The 20,420-nt window shown below is 36.6% G+C and overlaps 1 protein-coding gene across 1 annotated transcript in view; it reads left to right on the top strand.

Annotated features, from left to right (window-relative positions):
• Window positions 1–15,827: 15,827 nt before the first annotated feature.
• The window catches only part of LOC136027505 (chloride channel protein 2-like), a 144,802-nt gene continuing 140,209 nt past the window's right edge, over window positions 15,828–20,420 (top strand). Inside the window, exon 1 of the mRNA XM_065704819.1 lies at window positions 15,828–15,974. Within this exon, the coding sequence (XP_065560891.1) occupies window positions 15,915–15,974 (60 nt within the window). The 5' untranslated portion in view covers window positions 15,828–15,914. The remainder of the gene's footprint in view (window positions 15,975–20,420) is intronic.

The following is a 20,420-nucleotide window of genomic DNA, read 5'->3' as shown; positions in this document are numbered from 1 at the left end:
CAAACTTTTGACGCGTTTTTAAAGTTTTGTACCCCTTCCTCCCAACCACCGAGTAATAATACTGAATACACCCAAAAACCTTTGCCAACACTCCAAAAAATAGAAAGTGATGATGGGTTGTTCCGTTTGCTGGGAGTTTTATCAAGAAAAAAATCTGAAAAGGTAATCAAGAGGTTCGGCAATAATAAAGAAGCTTCTAAAAGCTCAGAGATGGTCAATTGAAGAGACTTTCTCATTGATTAACATCTGGAAGGACAGACAACCCTTGGACAGGTGGTAGTCTACATTAGCTAATGTTTTCTCCTAGTTTTCCAGAAAACGCCGAATTTAAACCTACTCTGACGCTCATCGTTACACTAACTTTGCCGATTACTCGAATTTCCCATAATTAATGACAGATGGCGTTGGGGATTTTTCTGTTTCCGCTCTTTTAGCCCTTTTGTGGGTGAATTTCGAAATCACATTCTGAAGACAGTTTTCTCAGACCAAGAAATAGTAAAGATTTCACATATTTATTCAGAAAAGTCATAAAAATGAAAAACTTGCCCATTAGGGATGCATGTCATAACATTCAAAGCATTCAGGATAAACAGGAGTTTGGTACTTTTTATATTCAAAACCCGTTTTGCCTTTACAGTCTGCTCGTGACACCTCGATACGTTTTCCTTTTAGGAATTCGTCGGTCAATGCCCTGACATTCCATCCAACCTGACTTCTTTTGAGACTGACCGGGTCACAACCCGCTTCGGAAGAGGCAGATGACCAGGACTTGTACGCATCCCAACCATGCCCTTTTTCAGAAGTGGCACTGTGACAGACGTTTTGAATTCCAGACGCTCAGATTTAATTCCAGACACAAGTCTGCCATGAATAATCCAGGAATTGGCAACAGTAACGTGAATAAAATGATGAAATAGTTGCATATACCAACTGATGTTCCTAAAATCATTCTTATATTGTGATGTGAGAGGGTCCAAGAAGTCAACACCTCCCAAATATTTATTGTATTCTTTGACAGAGAATATTCTTTCAACGTCTACTTTCTTCTCCGAGCTACTCAATTTCTCTGCAATACCAACCCAGCTCACGAGGAGCATAAGGCAACAAGGTTATTGTCTTTCCACCGCAACACGGTGATGCCTACTGCTGACATTGCATATAAGGCGGATCCTCGGTCATTCTTTTTCAATTTTTCTCCGACCAGTTTGTTCGTAGCGTTGCTCAGTCTGTTCGCACGCAGCGCACCGATGCTCTAAATATTGTTTTGCTAACGTTTCTATGATAGTGATTGAAGTGAATAAGTCGTCGAAATACACCTTCGAATTCTTCGTTTCAAGACCACGCTAAAAGTGAATAATAACATCACCTCCTAAGCCATGGTCGGAGGTCTGAGTGCGACCGCTGCTTCCCTGGTAAGGCTCGAAGTAGTAAACCTATCCTGACACAACAGAGTGCACCTAAATCTTAAAACCCAATTTTGTCGGTTTTGACGCCATATATTGTTTTAGGCTACTCATGTCTTTGAAAAGTACCATCATTTCATCAACCGAATTATGTTCTTCATAAGACAAGGTGGGTTTGTATGCACTGAGAAGAAGCTCGAGAAAAGGCTTTGTATTTTAATATCTGTCTCCGTTGCTTTGTTCCTGGCTTGTGAAATGCAGGTATTCACGGATCTTTTTGAAACGCTTGCTAGATATGTAGTCGGCTACAAGCGGTAGTCGCAAATACCTGGACCAACAGTTCTAAAGCCTTGGATAACAAATGTAGCTCATTACCAATAAAGAGCCAAGATAAATGCGGAGTTCAGCAACGGTAAGACCAAGCTTATAGCCATTTTTTCTCATTGCGCAGCAATTAGACTCGTGGACTATCGTCCCCAGGATTTCAATAGTCATCAATGGTTCAAAATACTTAACGGTGTCTGCCTCTTCATATAGACTTAAGAGGACACTATGCTCACCGGTAAAAGGGGGTACACTTGCTCCAATAAGGCTGTCCCCGTTTACTTTCCACAGCCTCGGGCTCTTTACTTTTTTTTCTGGCAACACTGCTTACCGATGGCGCAGAATCGTCGTTCATAACCGTGTCACAGCTATCTGTTGATAAATTAGAAGCTGGTTGCTTACTGAAATAACTTTCTATCTTTTTTGAGAAAGGTGGCTCTTCATCATTAGAATTGTTTTCAGATACAACCTCAGCACTCAATTGAGTAACTACGTTGCGACTGAAGAAAGTGACTGCAACTTCAGGTGAGACTCAGGCTGGGTGTCGACCGACCTCTTCATTACTTGTAAGATTTACATCTGACTCTTCGTAATTGATGTGACTCTCCTCGTCAAATATGATTTTGATGGCTGTTTCGTCAGTCAACTTACTTCACATCTGTAAAAGAAAATTCTCTTTAGCAATTTTTTTTTTTTTCGTAGGACAGCAAACGGGCCCAATGCTCAAAACGTGGACTTAATGAGAATGACCACCATCTACCTAAACCAGCGTGATGATGTCAACTTCCACAGCTAGGTACCTCTCCATATGCATTGCTATTAGTAGGGAACTGTCCTCAGACATAGACAGTGGTGATTGGTGATTCTGTATCAGGAACGAATTTGGTCAATGTCCTTATACATGGACAAAAAGAAGTGGCCACAAACCCTAATCTAAATGCTTGTAAAAAATGAAAGAGCAAACAGCATATAGACAACAGGCTAGCTAATTCTGGAGAAAAATTCACGTAAGTCAAAAACTTCTGGGTTAAATACAAAAAATTCAGAATTTGAACTCACCTTTTGTGTGTAAGCACAATAAATATTCCTGATAATGGCCGCCACCTTTTATCCATTTTAAAACTTTTCGGTTAAGTACGATAGAAGCGCCTATTAGAAAAAGATGGCACTGAAGCTTTGGTAAAGAGAAATAACATTGAGTTTTAAGCTGGAGGAGGGTTAAGACAAAGTGTCCTCAAAAAACACCAGCGCCTGTGAGAGGGTTAAGTTACCCATGTTCTTTGGCTGAAATGAAAATAGCTTAAATTTAGGGCAACTGTACCATCCACACCCAAGTTTGCCCCCATCCCCCAGCTGAAATTCAGTTTTTTCAACAATGTGGCCAAACTAAAATAAGCCTGCATACTTCAAGCATTCAAAGAAACACGTCAGTTTTCTTTAGTATATCTTTGCCTTTATGGGGCATATTGCTCATTTTTCATTTTGACAACACTGGAAACTGCCTCTTGGATCCGATAGATGAATATGGTTAACTACGAAGGTGTAGGTAAAATACCCAAAGGTCATCAAATAAAAGTTTTTTGTTGCAGTCTTTGAGAAATCGAGCATCCATCGAAAAAAAAGGTCAGACTCGGATTTGTCACGTGTTTCTCTTTGGTTGCATCGCCCCTAAAACTTAATTGGGATATACATGACTACTGTCTTAATTTAATGAACTAATTTGAACTATTTTATTAACTAACTAATTTCAACTAAATATATTAATTGTGTCTCTTATTAGTCTCATAATAAAATCAATCGAATTTTCATCCTGCAAATGAAACGTTTCCCCCAAACCAATTACATCACCAATATTTGCACTTTTTGAAGGTGGAAAAAAAGCATAAAGCCAATTACCCTGCAACCCTAATATTTCGAATAATACTCTATTAACTGAGCTAACCTAGTTTTTATTCTCTAAGGATAGAATAAAATTATAGAAAGTTGATTTTTTACTTCTATCCAGCGTACTTAACTCGAGAGAAAGGGGAGGGGATTATATTTTAAATTTATCATTCAAAGAATTGCTTCAGTAGTATTGCTGATTGTAACCGATCATAATAAATCATAGCATACAAAACAATGAAGAGAATAGAGCACAAGGGGAATGCGGTTATGTCAAGCAATAAGTGAATCTTTGGGTTGTACATATTATTTTTTCCCAGATGCATGTAAAACTCGCCCCATGCAAAATTTAACTCGAAAAACTCAACTAAGGTTAAAATCAACTAACAAATCTTAACCAAAGCTAAGTTTGGCCCAGCAAAACTCAGTCGAAGGAAAACTGAAGGGAGTTTTTTCAAGCCCTAGTATTCTTCAATAGGGAATTTTGAGATATTGTAAAACTCCCTGTGACAGTCTTGCATAGAATCCAGTGGTGTTTATTGCCAATAACAGCCCGACAGAGTTACTAAATAAAGACTAAACACTTAATTGAAACGGTCGTAAATGAAACTCCCGTCATGTCTATGGGGTATAGCCCCTCTTGGCATGGGGGCAGGAGGTTGAATTTTAAGTGTCAATTTTCTCAAGTGAAATACAGAAGATTTTTCTTACGGTGTGGGGGGGGATGATTTTTGTGACAGGGACACTGCATAGATTATTTGGCTGCATGATTAAAATTGCAATAACGTCCATGTTGCTACATTAACTTACGCGTTAATATTGAAAACTAAATTTAGAGGGTCAAATAAAGTCTCGTTAAAATTTGGCAAGTTCCTGATAATTTTAAAAAGACTTTCTTAGTGGAATTTCTGATAAATTAATCTATTCAGGGACACGGCCAAAATAAATTTCCCGCAAAATGCCACATAAGCGGCATTCAAGACTCAATTGTCATTGTCATACTGATACTAATGATTTCCTATTATCTGTGTTTTATGACAAGAGATAACGTCAAAATATGAGCACTTTGTGTCATAGGCACCACCATAGCCCTGCCTAAGTAAAGAGTAAAGTGGTCTCTATGTATTAATATTTTTTTATCATTGATCTTACCTGGCTACTTCATATGAAAGAAGTCGTCGTAAAAGCTTCGAAAGGGGCTCATTCAATTGAAATGAATGTCCTAAAGCCAAAAATGAATGTCCTAAAGCCAAAAATGAATGTCCTAAAGCCAAAAATGAATGTCCTAAAGCCAAAAATGAATGTCCTAAAGTCAAAAATGATGGAAGTCTTGGGTAATTGAGCTTGAAATATATTCTGAATATTTTAAGCTCAGATTTAAAAATTAAACATTACTGTCTCGTCTCATGAGCTATTCAGATAAACAGATCTTTTGAATAATAAAATAAAACAAGTTTTTTCCAACAAAAAGTAAGGAGCAGGATTAAAAAATAAAATGACAGATATTATTCAGTATATGAGAAAGGCTATCCCGTCCTCAATCCTCACCTTTTATGCCAAAGACTTGGAGTTCTTTAAAAATTTCTTTCATTCAGCAACGGTCGCTGCGGCTGAACAATCTTTCTTAAAGAATTGTGATAAAAGGTTTTTGATTTCTGATCAATTTTCAAACAATGCCGCGAAATCCCGCTTTCCCCCTGTGTTGAATTTCCCCTGGAAAAATCCCCCTTGAAATTTTTATTACCATGGAAAATTCTCCCAGCGGAGAATCCCCTCCCTCAAAGAACCCCTCCCCCTAAAAAAACATAAATCTGTATATTTCTCAACAACAGACACTATGGAATGAACTATGGGTATACTTTGTAGCTCATAGCCCTTTCCCCAGGGACAATAGCGTGCCATATCCCAAATATTGTAAGCCAAAGATTGTATTTCCGAAATGGACTTCAACAAAATATAGTCTAAGTATGAGGAAGGGGGCAATAAATTAGTTCTTTTCAGCAAAGGATTTTTTTGCTAACTGTTAATTTCAAAACAGGTATGTTTTTATTGGACCCGAGATTTTTTGCACTCGTTCTCCATTTTGCATCTTCAAGGGATAGGGGGGGGGAGATTCTAGTCTATCTTCCAGTGGGCAATATGAATGCTTAATTAATAAAGCAAATCTTCTTAATTGTAGTGGTCCGTTCTGCTAAACAAAATGAAAGTCTGTGTGGCTGGAATTTTGTCGGGCTGTGCTTCACCGAGATTTTTTCGCTGTGTGTTGAACCAATTGTGACTCTGGCCTCTGTGTAGGACTATATTTTTCCAGCCAGAGTCTATTGACTTTCCTCCTGATGTTCAATCTTTCTCAGTTTCTGCTTCGGATAAATTTTTGTCTCAGAAATCTAAGAGGTTCTGGAATTGCGAGGCTCGGAAAGAATTTCCGAGCATAAGAGTGGGTGTTAGGCAAGTAAAACAGGACTAACAGTAAGGCGAGTAAAGTGTTGTTGTAAATCTCTAGGATTATGTCTGATAAGCTCCAGTAAACTTCCGTCTGTCTGAGATTTTGGTTATAAACAGCTATTGGGCCAATAGGGCTTTCAACTATGCTAGTTGGTATTGTATCTAGACTCAAGGGTGCCAATTAGGGGAGGGGCGATTGGCACCATAATCGCCCCACCTATATTTTCAGAAATGCCCTTTTTTGGTATTTTCATTCAAAAGAATCTAGAAACTAAAATTAATCCCCCTAAATTCTGAAAATCCCTTTTTTAACTTCACGAGAAAATGGACTAAATATACTTGCTCCCTGCTTTTCCGTAAATTGCCCCTGCATGGATCTCTGGATAGAACTTTAATTTATTAGATGATAGAGTCTCGAGTCGTATTTCCTGTGTTGTCATACTCCCAGCCGTGACTTTCACCGGTGCTCCCAAAACAATATCTCTTTGGGGACTTAATCTAACTGTCACCAAAAACAAGAAGAACAATAGGGAAATTCTATTGTTCTTTTGTAAGAATAATAAATTGTTCTTATACGAGACAGAAAAACTGTCTCGTGGAAGTTTTTCTTTTTGACAAGCAACTAGGAATATCATGAAAATGCTTAATGTTTAGCAGAGAAGAGGATCGTGCTTAAGTTTTAGCAGAGATCACAAGAAAATAAGAGGAATGAAAGAAAAGTAGAGGGAGTATTTCAAAATGAATTAAGGAGGTATGAAGTGGAGACCATGGACAAAACTGTTGAATATCTAAAACGGTATAATAGTAAAATGTTATATTGGCATGTTAAAAAATTGAGTGGAAATAGTCAATCTGAATTTGGACTTGCCTCGGTTAAAGATAGGAACGGACCAACGACTAGTGCTAAGGAAAGATTGAAAGAAAGATAGGCAGAATATTCAAAATATTGAGGCATATATATTGATGTACTTGACATCATTTAATTGCGTTTCATTTATCTATAGCCCGTGCAGACTATCCGTTTTCTGAGATAAAAAATGAAAGCAGGAAAAGGAGTATAGACTTGTCATATTTTTTCATAAAATATCTTAACAAGTTTGTCTTAAAATTTCAGCTGTTCCAGAGCCGTAATCAGTACTGTTTAGAGGGGGAGGGGGACAACAAACGCATCAAAATTTTGTTTCTAAAGTTTGACTCTTTATTTGGGGCTTAGGGGGTGGGGGCAGTTAATAGCCACAATCCTGTCAGAATGTTAGAACAGAATGTCAGAACAGTCAGATCAGAATGTCAGCAAAGTTAGAATGCGACACAAGGGACAATGAAGATCCATATATAGAGGCCTGTCACGTGGGGGCACCTAGCTGACCCTCCACGTGTTGCTACGGTGCTGCGCGCCACAGCAACGCGTGGCAGGTATCAGTTAGTTGTAAATAATTTCTTTTTTTATCTTTAAATATCATTTGAAAATTGTATCTAGTTTTTGTTTTGTATTGTTAAAAATTATTTTCTCACTAACGGTTATCACAATACAATTCAAAAAATACCAATGAAGAGTGAATTTTGTAATTCGTTGCTTTAAACTTTTGACATTGGAAGCGTCCTTTATTTCCGCGTTTTGAAAAACCACAGTGGTGGAATTCTCTCCCGGAGGGTATAAAGATGGCAGATAATATTAGCCAGTTTAAAAGTGGGTTGAAAAGCTACCTTCTGGGAAGTTGTTAATGATTTTATTTTATTTACCTCCTTTTTCTTTTTCCTTATCCTTTTTGTGATTTTTTTATTTATAGGTGAAGTGTGAATATATACTAGTGGATTATAAGAATGAAAACAACGATCATATGCAACTAAATGGGTTTCGCCGATGATTGTTGAAAGATGATGTAAGCGATGATATAAGCGTCATTATATATGTCTAAAAAAGGATAGTTCACAAGGTTGAAATAATTCATTTAGAGCTTTAATTTTGGGAAAAAAAATCATATGAGTAATGTCATATTTATGAAAAAGCTTCAAGAGCATTAATGACATCATTCCCCTCCGTACCAAGATCAGTCCTAACGTTTTTAGTATATATAAAAGAAGTAAAATTATAAAATTTTACAGATGACAAATGGTAAATTTTCATGTTTGAAATACATTCAAAGAACTGTGCAATTTGTAATACTTCTCAAGATTGCAACCGGCTCAATACGACCGATTCTTGAAATTTTGCAAAAGCCCCGATCCATAGCTGCTTAATCGATAGTATTTAATGTAATGAACATGCCGAACAGGCTATTAACGAAAGATGTCTTCTTTCAACGGTTCTATAGTAACATAAGCTTGTCAAAAAGTTTGAGATAGTAGCTAACTCGTTAAAAACTAAAAAGTTATACCTAACTGGTCAACGAGATGCTTTTTGACATTTATTCTTTTTTACCAAAAAATTCATTTCTCCTCCAGCCCGCTATTCTAGTATCTGGCCTCTCCCTGAAAAATTTTCTGCCGACGCCTTTGCTGTTCAAATTGAACAAGAAAAAAGTTCCAAAGAAGTTCTACTTCGTGAACGGCTGTTTTGGCAGTCAGTTTAGGAACCGATTCATGGTTGTTATGTACGCATATTCAATAATGACTCGGTCAAATGTTCAGAAAAGATACCGCATTTTTCTTGAATCAGGTTGCAAGCCGCAAGAGTACAATACGATGAATGCATGCATTGAATGAACTGTAAAGAACAGGCTAGTATTAACGAACGAGGTACTTCGCACCATCCACCTGTTTATTAAACCCAATTCTGTTTATTACAAATGGTATTGACGATTACAAGCATTGGCACGAGTTCCATAGGAGTAGATCTGATACAAAACGTGAAAAAAAAAAAAAAAAAAACCAGTACTGCTCTCTGGAATAAGCTCACGATGCGTGAGCTTCGTGAAACACGAAGAAACCTAAAAGAAACACAATATCCTAAAAGAAACTCTGAATGTATTTTAATTTCTGTAGGGTTTTAAATCTCACTTTAGGTTGTCTGACCGCAATACAGGAAATAGAAATACTTCTGCACATGAAATATACCTGAAGGATACAGCAACAGCAATAGACGTTTTTTCTTGCAAAGCATGTAGAACATTGGGGATAGAAATTTTTTAACATATACTTTTTAAGTTCGATACTACCCGTCAAAAGATACGAGCCTGAGAAAAATTGCCTTATTTTTGAAAAAGAGGGAAAACAACCCCATGAGGTAAAGCGATCTTAATGAAAGTCTTACCATCAGATTCAGCATATCAGAGATCTCTCGTAGAGGCTTCAAGTTTCTATCTAAAAAATGTTGAGTTTTATATTTTTTGCCAGAAGAAAAATTATGGATACGTCTTTTCTTCTCTTTTTTATCCGTGGGTGACCACATTGTGCCAATGGTCCAAGAAGATTAGGAGAGGGCTTGTTCGAATAGAAATGAAAAGTTATAGTGGATTGGAGACTAACCTGCCCCCCTTCCACGTCTTTTTTTCTAAGAGACATCCGATCAAAATTTTGAGATAGACCTTGTATTAAGTATAATTGAAAGGTCCAATAACATCAAACTAAACACTAAGTAAATTAAATTTAAAATGGACATAGATTATCCCGTAGGCCCTTCCTCATACCTCTGTCTTTACGATTACTTTTCGTGGTAATTTCTTAGGAAGGGCCCCTCATTGTTGTTGTATCGGATTAACGACGCTTCTTGACAAATGAAGTCCATGTATTGGCCTTGGAGTGCGTTGCAACAGTTGGGTTCGATTTCTGGGTCCCATATTACCAATCTGAGGTCAATCCTACTGCACCACCACGGAAAGGAAAGACCTCTTAAACACAAGGGCTTTTGAATTTAAATAAGAGGTGTTTCTAAAGAACTTTAAGGCTTTAGCACACAAAGTGAGGATTCAGGAAAGTGTGGCCTCCCTCATATACAGTATAATTTCTGTTCGTTTTAAGTTATAATGTTGCCCCTTACTTTCAGTTTAAATCTTTTTTTTTTATTTAATTAATGTTAAACATAAAGCAGTGTTTATGTAGTATCTAGTAGAAGTTCGAAATTTGGGTCTCACAACAACTAACTTTAACAAGAAAATTAATTATGGTCTTTATGTCAAATTGTAGAATCGCATCAAAATTATAATTTTACGGGAAGGTGAAAATTTACTTTTTGATATTTTCATAAGAAGTTTTTTCAAATTTGAATAAGAAAAAATAGTGAGAAACATTGGAAATATTATGAGAAATATGAGATATATAATAAACAAGTATGTATAGCAGAGTAATGACGGCAATTTTTTTGGTATTTGGTATCTAAACCTATAATTTGGTAGTCTTTGAACAAGAGGTCCTGAAACCATTTTTTGTCGAAGAAGGCCGGTCTCCTCTATCTCCTAAGAATGAACTTGACCTTCTGGGCAAATTTTCTGTGTATTTTTTGTTTGTTTTGTTTGTTTTAACAAAAAAAAAATACAGAAGCAACAGTGTTGCAATAGTACATATCTCAGCAAATGAAAGTAGTCAAAATAAATACCCTAGAAGAATACTTGTATCTTATAGTCAATTTCTAAAATTACGAGACAATCAAACAGTTCGTGGTAACGACCTGTAGTAAGGAGCGACCCGGCTCAATAGTAACCGAAACTCTAAAAATGGAATTTTGACACCAATAGTTACATCAAAAGAATTATGTTTTCATGTTGCTTTTAATTGTATAAGTTTCATCAAGTTTAGTCTTACCGATCAAAAGTTAAGAGCCTAAGAGAATTTGCTTTATTTTAGGAGACAGGGGAAAACACCCCTAAGAGTAATAGAATCTTAACGAAAATCACACCACCAGATTCAGCATATCAGGAAACCCTATTGTACAAGTTTCAAGCTCCTTTACAAAAATGTGGAATTCTGTATTTTTTTTTTGCCCGAAGACTGATCACCTATACCTGTTTATTCGTTTATTGGTTAGGTTGTTGTTTTTTTTTCCCAAAGGTGATCGTATCGACCCATTGGTCCTAGAACGTAACAGGAGGGCCCATTCTAACGGAAATTAAAAGTTATAGTGCCCTTTTTAATTGACCAAAAAATTGGAGGGCACCTAGGCCTCATCCCACGCTCATTTTTTCCCAAAGTTTTGAGATAGCCATTTTGTTCAACATAGTCGAAAAACCTAATAACTATGTCTTTGGAGACGACTTAATGCCCCCAGTTCCCGGGGGAGGGGCTGCATGTTTCAAACTTTGAGCATTGTTTTCGTATAGTAACAGTAGCAAATAGTAACATATAGTAACATCCCAAAGGTGATCGCATCGACACAGTGGTCCTAGAGCGTCACAGGAGGGCTCATTCTAACGGAAACTAAAAGTTATAGTGCCCTTTTTAAGTGACCAAAAAATTAGAGAGCACCTAGGCCCCATCCCACGCTCATTTTTTCCCAAAGTCAGGGGATCAAAATTTTGAGATAGCCAGTTTGTTCAACATAGTCGAAGAACCTAATAATTATGTCTTTGGAGACGACTTAATCCCCCACAGTTCCCGAGGGAGGGGTTGCAAGTTACAAACTTTGACCATTGTTTGCGTATAGTAACAGTAACAAATAGTAGCATATAGTAACATCCCAAAGGTGATCGCATCGACCCAGGGCGCCTAGAGCGTCACAGCAGGGCTCATTCTAACGGAAACTAAAAGTTATAGTGCCCTTTTTAAGTGACCAAAAAATTGGAGGGCACCTAGGCCCCATCCCACGCTCATTTTTTCCCAAAGTCACGGGGTCAAAATTTTCAGATAGCCATTTTGTTCAACATAGTGGAAAAACCTAATAACTATGTCTTTGGAGACGACTTAATCCCCCTCAGCTCCCGGGGGAGGGGCTGCAAGTTATAAACTTTGACCGTTGTTTACATATAGTAATGGTTATTGGGAAGTGTACAGACGTTTTCAGGGAAACTTTTTCACGTTGGGGGGAGTTCGGGGGAAGATATTTCCATGGAGGAATTTATCACGAGGAAAGAGGATTTCCATGCAGGGGCGAAGCATTTTCTAGCATTATTGAAAAAAAGAGAAAACAATTAAAAAACAAGTTTTTTTCAACTGGAAGCAAGGAGCAGCATTAAAACTTAAAACGAACAGAAATTATTATGTATATAAGGGGGTTCATCTCCTCCTCAATACCTCGCTCTTTACACTAAAGTATTCTTAGGAATTTCAACTATTTATTCTATGACCTTTTTGATTCAGGGCTCATTCTTAAAGAATGGGGACAAAATTCAAGCTTTAGTGTAAAGAGCAAGTTACTGACGAGGGGGCGAATCCCTTATATACGTAATAAAAATATACAAATATAGAAGTTTTTTACACAAGCTAATTCGTAAGTTGCGAATATATATTATTAATAAGAACTTTCGTAAAAAATAAAAGTTTTACTTGTCTTTTTAAGTAAAGAAAATTAGATGGCAACCAGGCCTCCTCCACCACCTCTAATTCTTATAAAAATCGTCCGATCAAAACTATGAGAAAGCCATATTGCCAAGAAAAAACTAATATGCAAATTTCGTTTTAATTATATGTACAGTGAGCCAAAATCAAAACATGCATTAATTCAAACACGTTCAGAAATTAATTTTAGAAAACAAGATGTTTCAACTGAAAGTAAGGAGCGACATTAACACTTAAAACGAGCAGAAATTATTCCGTATATGAAAGGGGTTATCCCCTCCTCGACGCCTTGCTCTTTACGCTAAAGTTTTTTATTCTTTTAAAAAGTAAAGATGTAAATTAGAGTGTAACTTTAGCGTAAAGAGCAGGGCGTTAAGGAGGGGAAAACCCCTTTCATATACGGAATAATTTCTGCTCGTTTTAAGTTTTAATGTCGTTCCTTACTTTCAGTTTTCTTTTTAAGTGTTTGATCAATATTTGATAATTTCTACTGTAAGCATTATCATTTGTCTTTTCTTTATATTTATATTGTAGCCTACTCCTCATTTTTTGAGGAAAATAAAGAAAATAAAGAAAATAAATAAATACCAATATATTGGTATCTAAGCTGTGAGTCTTCTTTAATATTCTGTTAAGTGATTTGGTATATCACCGGACAATTATTTTGTAATCATGCTTTAATCCAGCATAACTCTGTTAAAAGTAAAATCTTGCTCAATAAATGTTAAAGTAAACCAATTGCTTTAGAGAACATGCAATATTTGCTTAAGGTGGGGGGCCTCAAAATTTCAGGACGGAAGGGAGGATAAAAAGGAAGCAATTAATAATCAAATTATGTGACAAATATGTAAATCTAATCAGGAAGAAAATCCCCTCTTCATCCCTCTCTGCCAGAAGGGACTAAACTCAATTGTTTGTTTTATTAGAGGAAAGGGTAATTACCGATCTTGTGTAGGGCTTACAAGTTCTTTTGTTAGCCATCCCAAAAAGTGTTTCACATGGGGCTTAGACCACTTTACCCCCTCCCCCCGTTCTTCTAAGTTTTGCATCTGTTATATTAATACCGTTAAAGTGTGTTAATACCAAATGTGGATACGACTTTTGAAAATGTCATAAATGCGGGAGCATTTGGAAGCCATTTGATCAAATTATTGACTAAGTGAGCCTGTTGAAATAAATGCCACAAGTAATATATGGTAATATAATTTTTTTTCAGTTTCGATAGGAATTCGATTTACCTCCGCTTTAAAGTGTCCACATAGAGTAACACTAGAAGCATCTCAATAGGGAGGCCGGACCACCAAAAGCCGAGACCTGGAACAATGAATAACAATTTCCGTGCTCCCCCTTCTCTCAGTGCCACCTATTCACGGGAATGAAGAGGGATTTTATTAGATTTTTTTAATTAAGAAGTATTTTTTTGTAACGAAACTAACAAAAAGTGGTATTTTTCTAAATCTGGGGGATATTTTTTTCTACCCTTTTATTAAAAATCCTAATGCACCGTATTTTTTAGGATCTATAGTGGGGTTAGCATTTTTATTACCGCAGGGGTATTGGCTCACCCCCCATCCAATGGGTACCCCTGTATTCTTTTCTATTGCCTTCATTAATATCAAAGTAAAGGAAAGTGCTTGGTAGTTGGAAGCATAGACATGTTTGCAACAATTCCTTGGGTCTCCCGGAATCATATTTTTAGATTATATACAAAAGAAGATTTTCTCGAACGTTTTACTCTAGACCCTGGTACCTGAGCATGAATTCATTCCTAAGGATTTAAATTTGAAAAAAGAAGAAAAAGAACCGACAACTCATATGAAAAATACATCAACTAAACCTTCAGCAACATGGTCATATCCATGGAGGGACGAAAATACGCTATTAGAGAGAAAAATACAATTTGGATGCTTAACAAAAAAGGAAAAAAAGATATTCTCCATTTCAAATCCTGGTAAAAACCTCCCGAAACCTGGTAAGACCTCCTCTGGAGGAAATTACCAGGCAGTGGTCTTCCAAGCAGAAGCTATCAAAGAGAAAAACAATATTAAACAGAGTATCAAAGGCAGAAAAGGGAAATAACCCCCTTAAACACCAGTAAAAACAGAATTCCCGGGCGTCCATGCCCCTATCTCTCGGAGACCTTCCCTGGAAGTGCTTTGTTAAGTGGGATGTGTAACATTTTTATTGACGGGTTACATACTAGGGACTAACATGTGTCAAATGCTTTTTATTCTTGGCAATAGATTGAATAAAAAGCTAATAACAATTTTATAAAACTTTTAGTTACCAGAAAGCCTGCGTTGTGTCCTTCTGAGGCTTAAGACCAGAGATTTGGACCAGAGATTTGGCCTCCTCTCATTTGGCTGGGGGAAGGGGGCTATTCCACTGCTATTGTAGCCATTATTTTGTTCATAATCGCACATTAATTGGGAACCGCCATGACTGGAAATCGGAAATCACCAAAGGTATGTGCTTGACACCATATTTGGAAAAGAAAAAATACCGTATTTGGAATTGTTGGAAAACTTGTTTACCCAAAGCTGTTAATAATTATCGTGTTTTGCGACTTAGTTTAAAAATTTCCATCATATCGTACAAAACGTGCTTAAATTAATATTTTTCCTCCAGCAGCTCATCACAAGACGAATGAAGTATTACAAAATTTTGAAAAGTAAAACCAAGGGGTAGCGATCTAAAAAGGTTTAGAAGCCCTCCTGTTGTAAAGGATATTAGCTCGTTCCAAGTTGACAAAAGAAAGTGAATCTATTTATTTCAAAGGGTTAATAATACCACGCTGAAGTCAATCCTTCATCGTCGTTCGTTTATTAATCATCATTTTGTTTTATATTTCTTCTTCTTTTTCATCTTGTTGTTTGGTGAATTAAAATTGAATAGTTGTGGGCATCAAGTAATGGCTAATTGTAGAAAAACCCAAGACGGATAGTCCAATTGAGTGAGGGGCGATTCTGGCATTAACCCCCCATATTAGGATTGTTTTCTTCTTTCTTATAGTTCTTCTTTTGACCATTTATTCATCACTATTTTCTTTCTTATTTCTTCTTCTTCATCATCCTGTCATTCGTTATCTTCTTGTGTTATTACAGTTCTACTTTTTATTCATCTTTCGGTTGTTTATTCATCATCTTGTCTTCCTCTCTCACAGTTCTTCCTCTACTTCATCCATTTTGAGAAATAAATTTAGAAACATTTTGAAATCTTAGCGAAACCCTCCTGTAGCTATACGGACCAGGTAGTATATTAATTGCGACCAGAATATTACGTCAGAACACAGATGCCTAAACACGTTTTGTTTCAATGGAACATTTTTGCTAATGTTTCAGTATCTTTTTGATTTTTGAAAAGGACGCTAAAGGAGACAAAAGAACATTTTATTTTAATTTCGGGCCTTTTTCACGGAATACATTTAGAGATATGGCAAATGAAAATAATGGAAATAGCTTATCAAATGAACTTGGATACGAGCACACTCTGGTGAGTTTGGTAGATTGAAATGTACGGTACTTAATCAGACTCTTGCGAAGGTTTCAGATCTGGCACATAGGAAGGGTCTTGATTTAATTTTGCTTATAAAGTTAATATCATGTAGAGAAAAAGGAGAGTAATGAACCATTCGGCTCCCAATCCAATTTTATTTTCAAATATAATAATTGCAGCTGTCGCAATTGCATTCCAGCTCCCTCCTCCTTTTCGAGCTAGATAGTATAGCCTTAACAAAATCAGCAAATTCTCCTGTCTACCCTAGGGCTATAACTTGCCCCGTCAGATATGGAAACCGTTAGCCTGGAAACCAACTGCAAGGTAGGGATATATTGCATTTGGGAAAAGCATGGAGTTCGGAACCATTCAGTACATTTCTTCTTCTTTTTCCTATTTGGATTCTGTCACATAAATAAAATGAGCAAGATCTTCTTTCTGGATGGTTCTAATTAAATGTACTGATGATGATCACAAGTTAATAATTTTACTGGTACTAAGTAGATTGGCTATTAGGCCTACACAGTGGCGGCTCTAGGCCCTGAAATGGTGGGTAGCTGCCCCCAGTTTTTCTGATATCAGACAGTAAATTCCTTTAATTTTATAGAAAAAGTATACCTGGAGTATACCCCCCCCCCATAGATTGAGTGATGCAAAACCGTTACTGCTATCAGAGAATGTTCGTTCGATAGCATTTTGGCGCTATTCGGGACGAATTGCTGTCCTCCGGCTCAATATGGCGAAAATTTACGTAGGGCGATTTCTTTTCCAACTTTCTTTTCTCGATATTTTACGAACACAAACCTAATACGACCACCCCTACGAAAACCATCATTCTCGAGAAAAATGTCATATTTTGTATATAGGAACTTACGACTATTTCTAATAAAGACTTTAGGATTCTCACATATGTTGAATTTTATAGTTTAATTTTCATCAACATCACATCCTAGTTTAGCGTATTTATTGTTTTTATCAAATAACTCAGAATGTTAGTATGGCAATAGCTTTTGATGGGTAACTTTAAACTTGGGAGATGTTACATATTTAAAATAGGCATAAAAACATTTCCATGATGCATATTTTGAGATTAACTCTTTGTCGCCGACTTTCGGTTAGTATTAACAAAAGTTAGGCTACTCTTCACTTACTGTGGATTATCATGAATATTTGGTCCAGATTGCAATTATCTGAAAGAAATTATTGCCGGAGATAAGATAGATTAAGTTTATAAATCCAAAAAAACGAAAAACCGCAAGTATGATTGAACTGAGATTGTAACAAAACCTCACCTAAGAAATTACGCAAAAGGTTATTTCATCTGCAGTATAATACTGTAGCTGTCTCATGGCAGGCATGCATCTAGGAATGCTACTCTGGGTCATCTCCGAAATTTCGCAATTTGTTTCATTGTTTTATGTCTCAAATAATGCACCTTAGAACGAAGATCCCCTCCTGACAAAAATTAATACTTATGCACCGGCACGCAAGAGACAAGATTGGGTGGATTGTTGGCTGATCGCCAAGACTGTTATATACCTCAGACAGAAAGGTGCTAATTCAATGGATTTCTGGAGAAACAAAATTTGCCACTTTTCTCCAACGGAAAGGGGCAGGAGAAATCGTCTAACGGAAAGGTATTAGAGAAATTGTGTAACGGACAACTTGTTTGATTAATGGACCTTTAATTTTTAGGATCTTTTTAATTTTTAATCTTTTTGGATCTTTGAAGGCTTTTGTTGGACTTTGTCTCTTTAGAGAGTCATGACTCTAGAAATGCTTTCGGAATTGTATGCCATTCATCATGTGCAAGTGATGCTATGGAAATCGGTTATTAGAAAGGGAAGCTAGTCTAAGCATAAAGTTTTAAAAGTAAGGTTTTTAGCATAAGGTTGGAATTTGTTGGAAGAAATTTGAAAAGATTTACTTTGCTTTCCTATTAACAAAGACTAAAATACTATTTTTTAAACAGATCTATTCGTCTCAAAATCCGCTAAAACGTAAGAAAAAAAATCCGAAAAAGTGAAAATTTTTGAGATGTAAAAATGAAAGTGTGAGGCGGTCATAAAATATTTTGTAACTGTTCAAACGTAAATTCTTGTGTCATGACTGACCGAAAAATTTATATTTAGTGTTTATATTTAGTGTTTATATATTTTAGTGTATTTGGTGATTAAACATCTAAAAAAAATGTTTTAGCTTTAACTTGAATATACAGTTCCTGGGTAGACAAATATTACTCTTTTATGAGATATATTCGGTTGCTAAGCAACGAAACAATTTTCAAACAGTTCGTGGTAACGAACTGTAGTAAGGAGAGACCCGGCTCAATAGTAACCGAAACTCTAAAAAATGAAATTTTGATGCCAATAGTTACATCAAAAGAATCAGATTTTAATGTTGATTTTAAATATGTAAGTTTCATCAAGTTTAGTCTTACCCATCAAAAGTTACGAGCCTCAGAAAATGGGCCTTATTTTAGAAAAAAGGGGAAACACCCCCCTAAAAGTCATAGAATCTTAACGAAAATCACACCATCAGATCAGCATATCAGAGAACCCAATTGTAAGAGTTTCGAGCTCCTATCTACAAAAATGTGGAATTTTTGTATTTTTTGCCAGAAGACTGATCACGGATGAGTGTTCCCAGGGGTGATCGTATCGACCCAGTGGTCCTAGAATATTGCAAGAGGGCTTATTCTAACGGAAATTAAGAGTTCTAGTGCCCTTTGAGTGACCAAGAAAATGGGAGGGCACCTAGGCCCCTCCCACGCACATTTTTCCCCCAAAGTCACCGGATCAAAATTTTGAGATAGCCATTCTGTTCAACTTAGTCGAAAACCTAGTAACTATGTCTTTGGAACGAATTAATCCCCCAAAGTCCTCGGGGGAGGGGCTGCAAGTTACAAACTTTAACCATTGTTTACATGTAGTAATGGTTATTATGAAGTGTACAAACGTTTTGTACAAACGTTTTCAGGGGGACTTTTTCGCGTTGGGGTTGGACTGGGTCGGGGGAGGGGTTACGTGGGAGTGAAATTTATCGTAAGGGAAGAGAAGTTCCATCAAGGGGGCACAGGATTTTCTAGCATTATTTAAAGAAAAAACAATGAAAAAATAAATAAAAAAAATTTCACCTGGAAATAATGAGTAGCAATAAAACTTAAAACGAACATAACATATTACGTATATAAGGGGATTCATCTCCTCCACAATACCTTGCTCTTTATGCTAAAGTATTTTTTAGTAATTTCAACTATTTATTCTACGGCCTTTGTGATTCAGGGGTCATTCTTAAGGATTTGGGATAAAATTCAAGCTTTAGCGTAAAGAGTGAGGCGTTGCAGAGGAGACAACCCCTTTCATGTACGGAGTAATTTCTGCTCATTTAAAGTTTTTATGTCACTCCTTACTTGCAGTTAAAAAAAACTTGTTTTTTATTTTATTTAATAACAAGTAAACTCTGTGTCTCTATGGCATTATTATCCAAATATTTTATCCAAACTAACATAAATATGTAAGTCGTTATTTGTGTTGTTTTCTACAAAAAAACTTACTGTCTATATTTATTACTGAAAAGGGTCTATACTTATTACTTTTTTGTGAGGTGGTCCCGATATCCCCCTGTGATTCGCTAAATTTCCCACCTAATTCTCCCCTTTCTGTGTACCTTCTGAATTCGGAGGAACCTGCGTAAGGACCCAAAAGTAGTTTTATAAATGAAGGATAAAAGGTTGCTAAAATAAATCTTGCTTGATGGTGATATTGTTGGGACCAAAGGAAAAGGCAGGTGTATTCGGATGGGGCGGCAAGAAATAAAACGAATAGGTTTTAAGGAAATAGAAAATTTTACGAGAAGGAGTAAAAATTAATGCTTTTAACAGAATTGTGCTGAGTATAAGTTTACACATCTGTATATGTCTCAAGTAGGTTAGTAGTTGGATGAGTGGGATCAGTATAGTTCAAGTTGTCAGAGAGGTCATAGACGGCTGGGGTGCAAGGACCAATCTCAATCTTAGGATAATGTCCACTTGGTTTGAGTAAATGCCTTCATGCTGTGTATTTACAGACTAATTCATCCTTATTGGTATTCAGTTCGAGAGCGTACACAGTGTTTCGACGGGGGGTGAGAAGAATTTTAGGGATGTGGTTTAAATCCAGAAAACTAGAACCTTTAGGAACAGAAAAGAAAATCGGGTAAAGCAATAAAAATATCGAGATATCCAAGGGGAGAGGGTAGCACGATCGAGAGTCATCTGCCTGTGCGCTCGTCCAGATCCCTACCCAAGGAAGGCTCTTGAATTTGCATTCCCCAACGAAGGGTGTCGCTTGTAGTTCCATGTCTGACAAGGAACATAATCGTTTCATATTATTCAGAGTTTAGATCTATCCATAAGAATTTATTTCTTCTGGAGGATGGGAAAAGGGGAAGACACGAACAAGG

The sequence above is a fragment of the Artemia franciscana genome, chromosome 5 (assembly GCF_032884065.1).
Source record: "Artemia franciscana chromosome 5, ASM3288406v1, whole genome shotgun sequence".
NCBI lineage: Eukaryota > Metazoa > Arthropoda > Branchiopoda > Anostraca > Artemiidae > Artemia > Artemia franciscana.
Note: the sequence above shows the minus strand (reverse complement) of the source record. Positions and strands in the feature narration are given on the sequence as shown.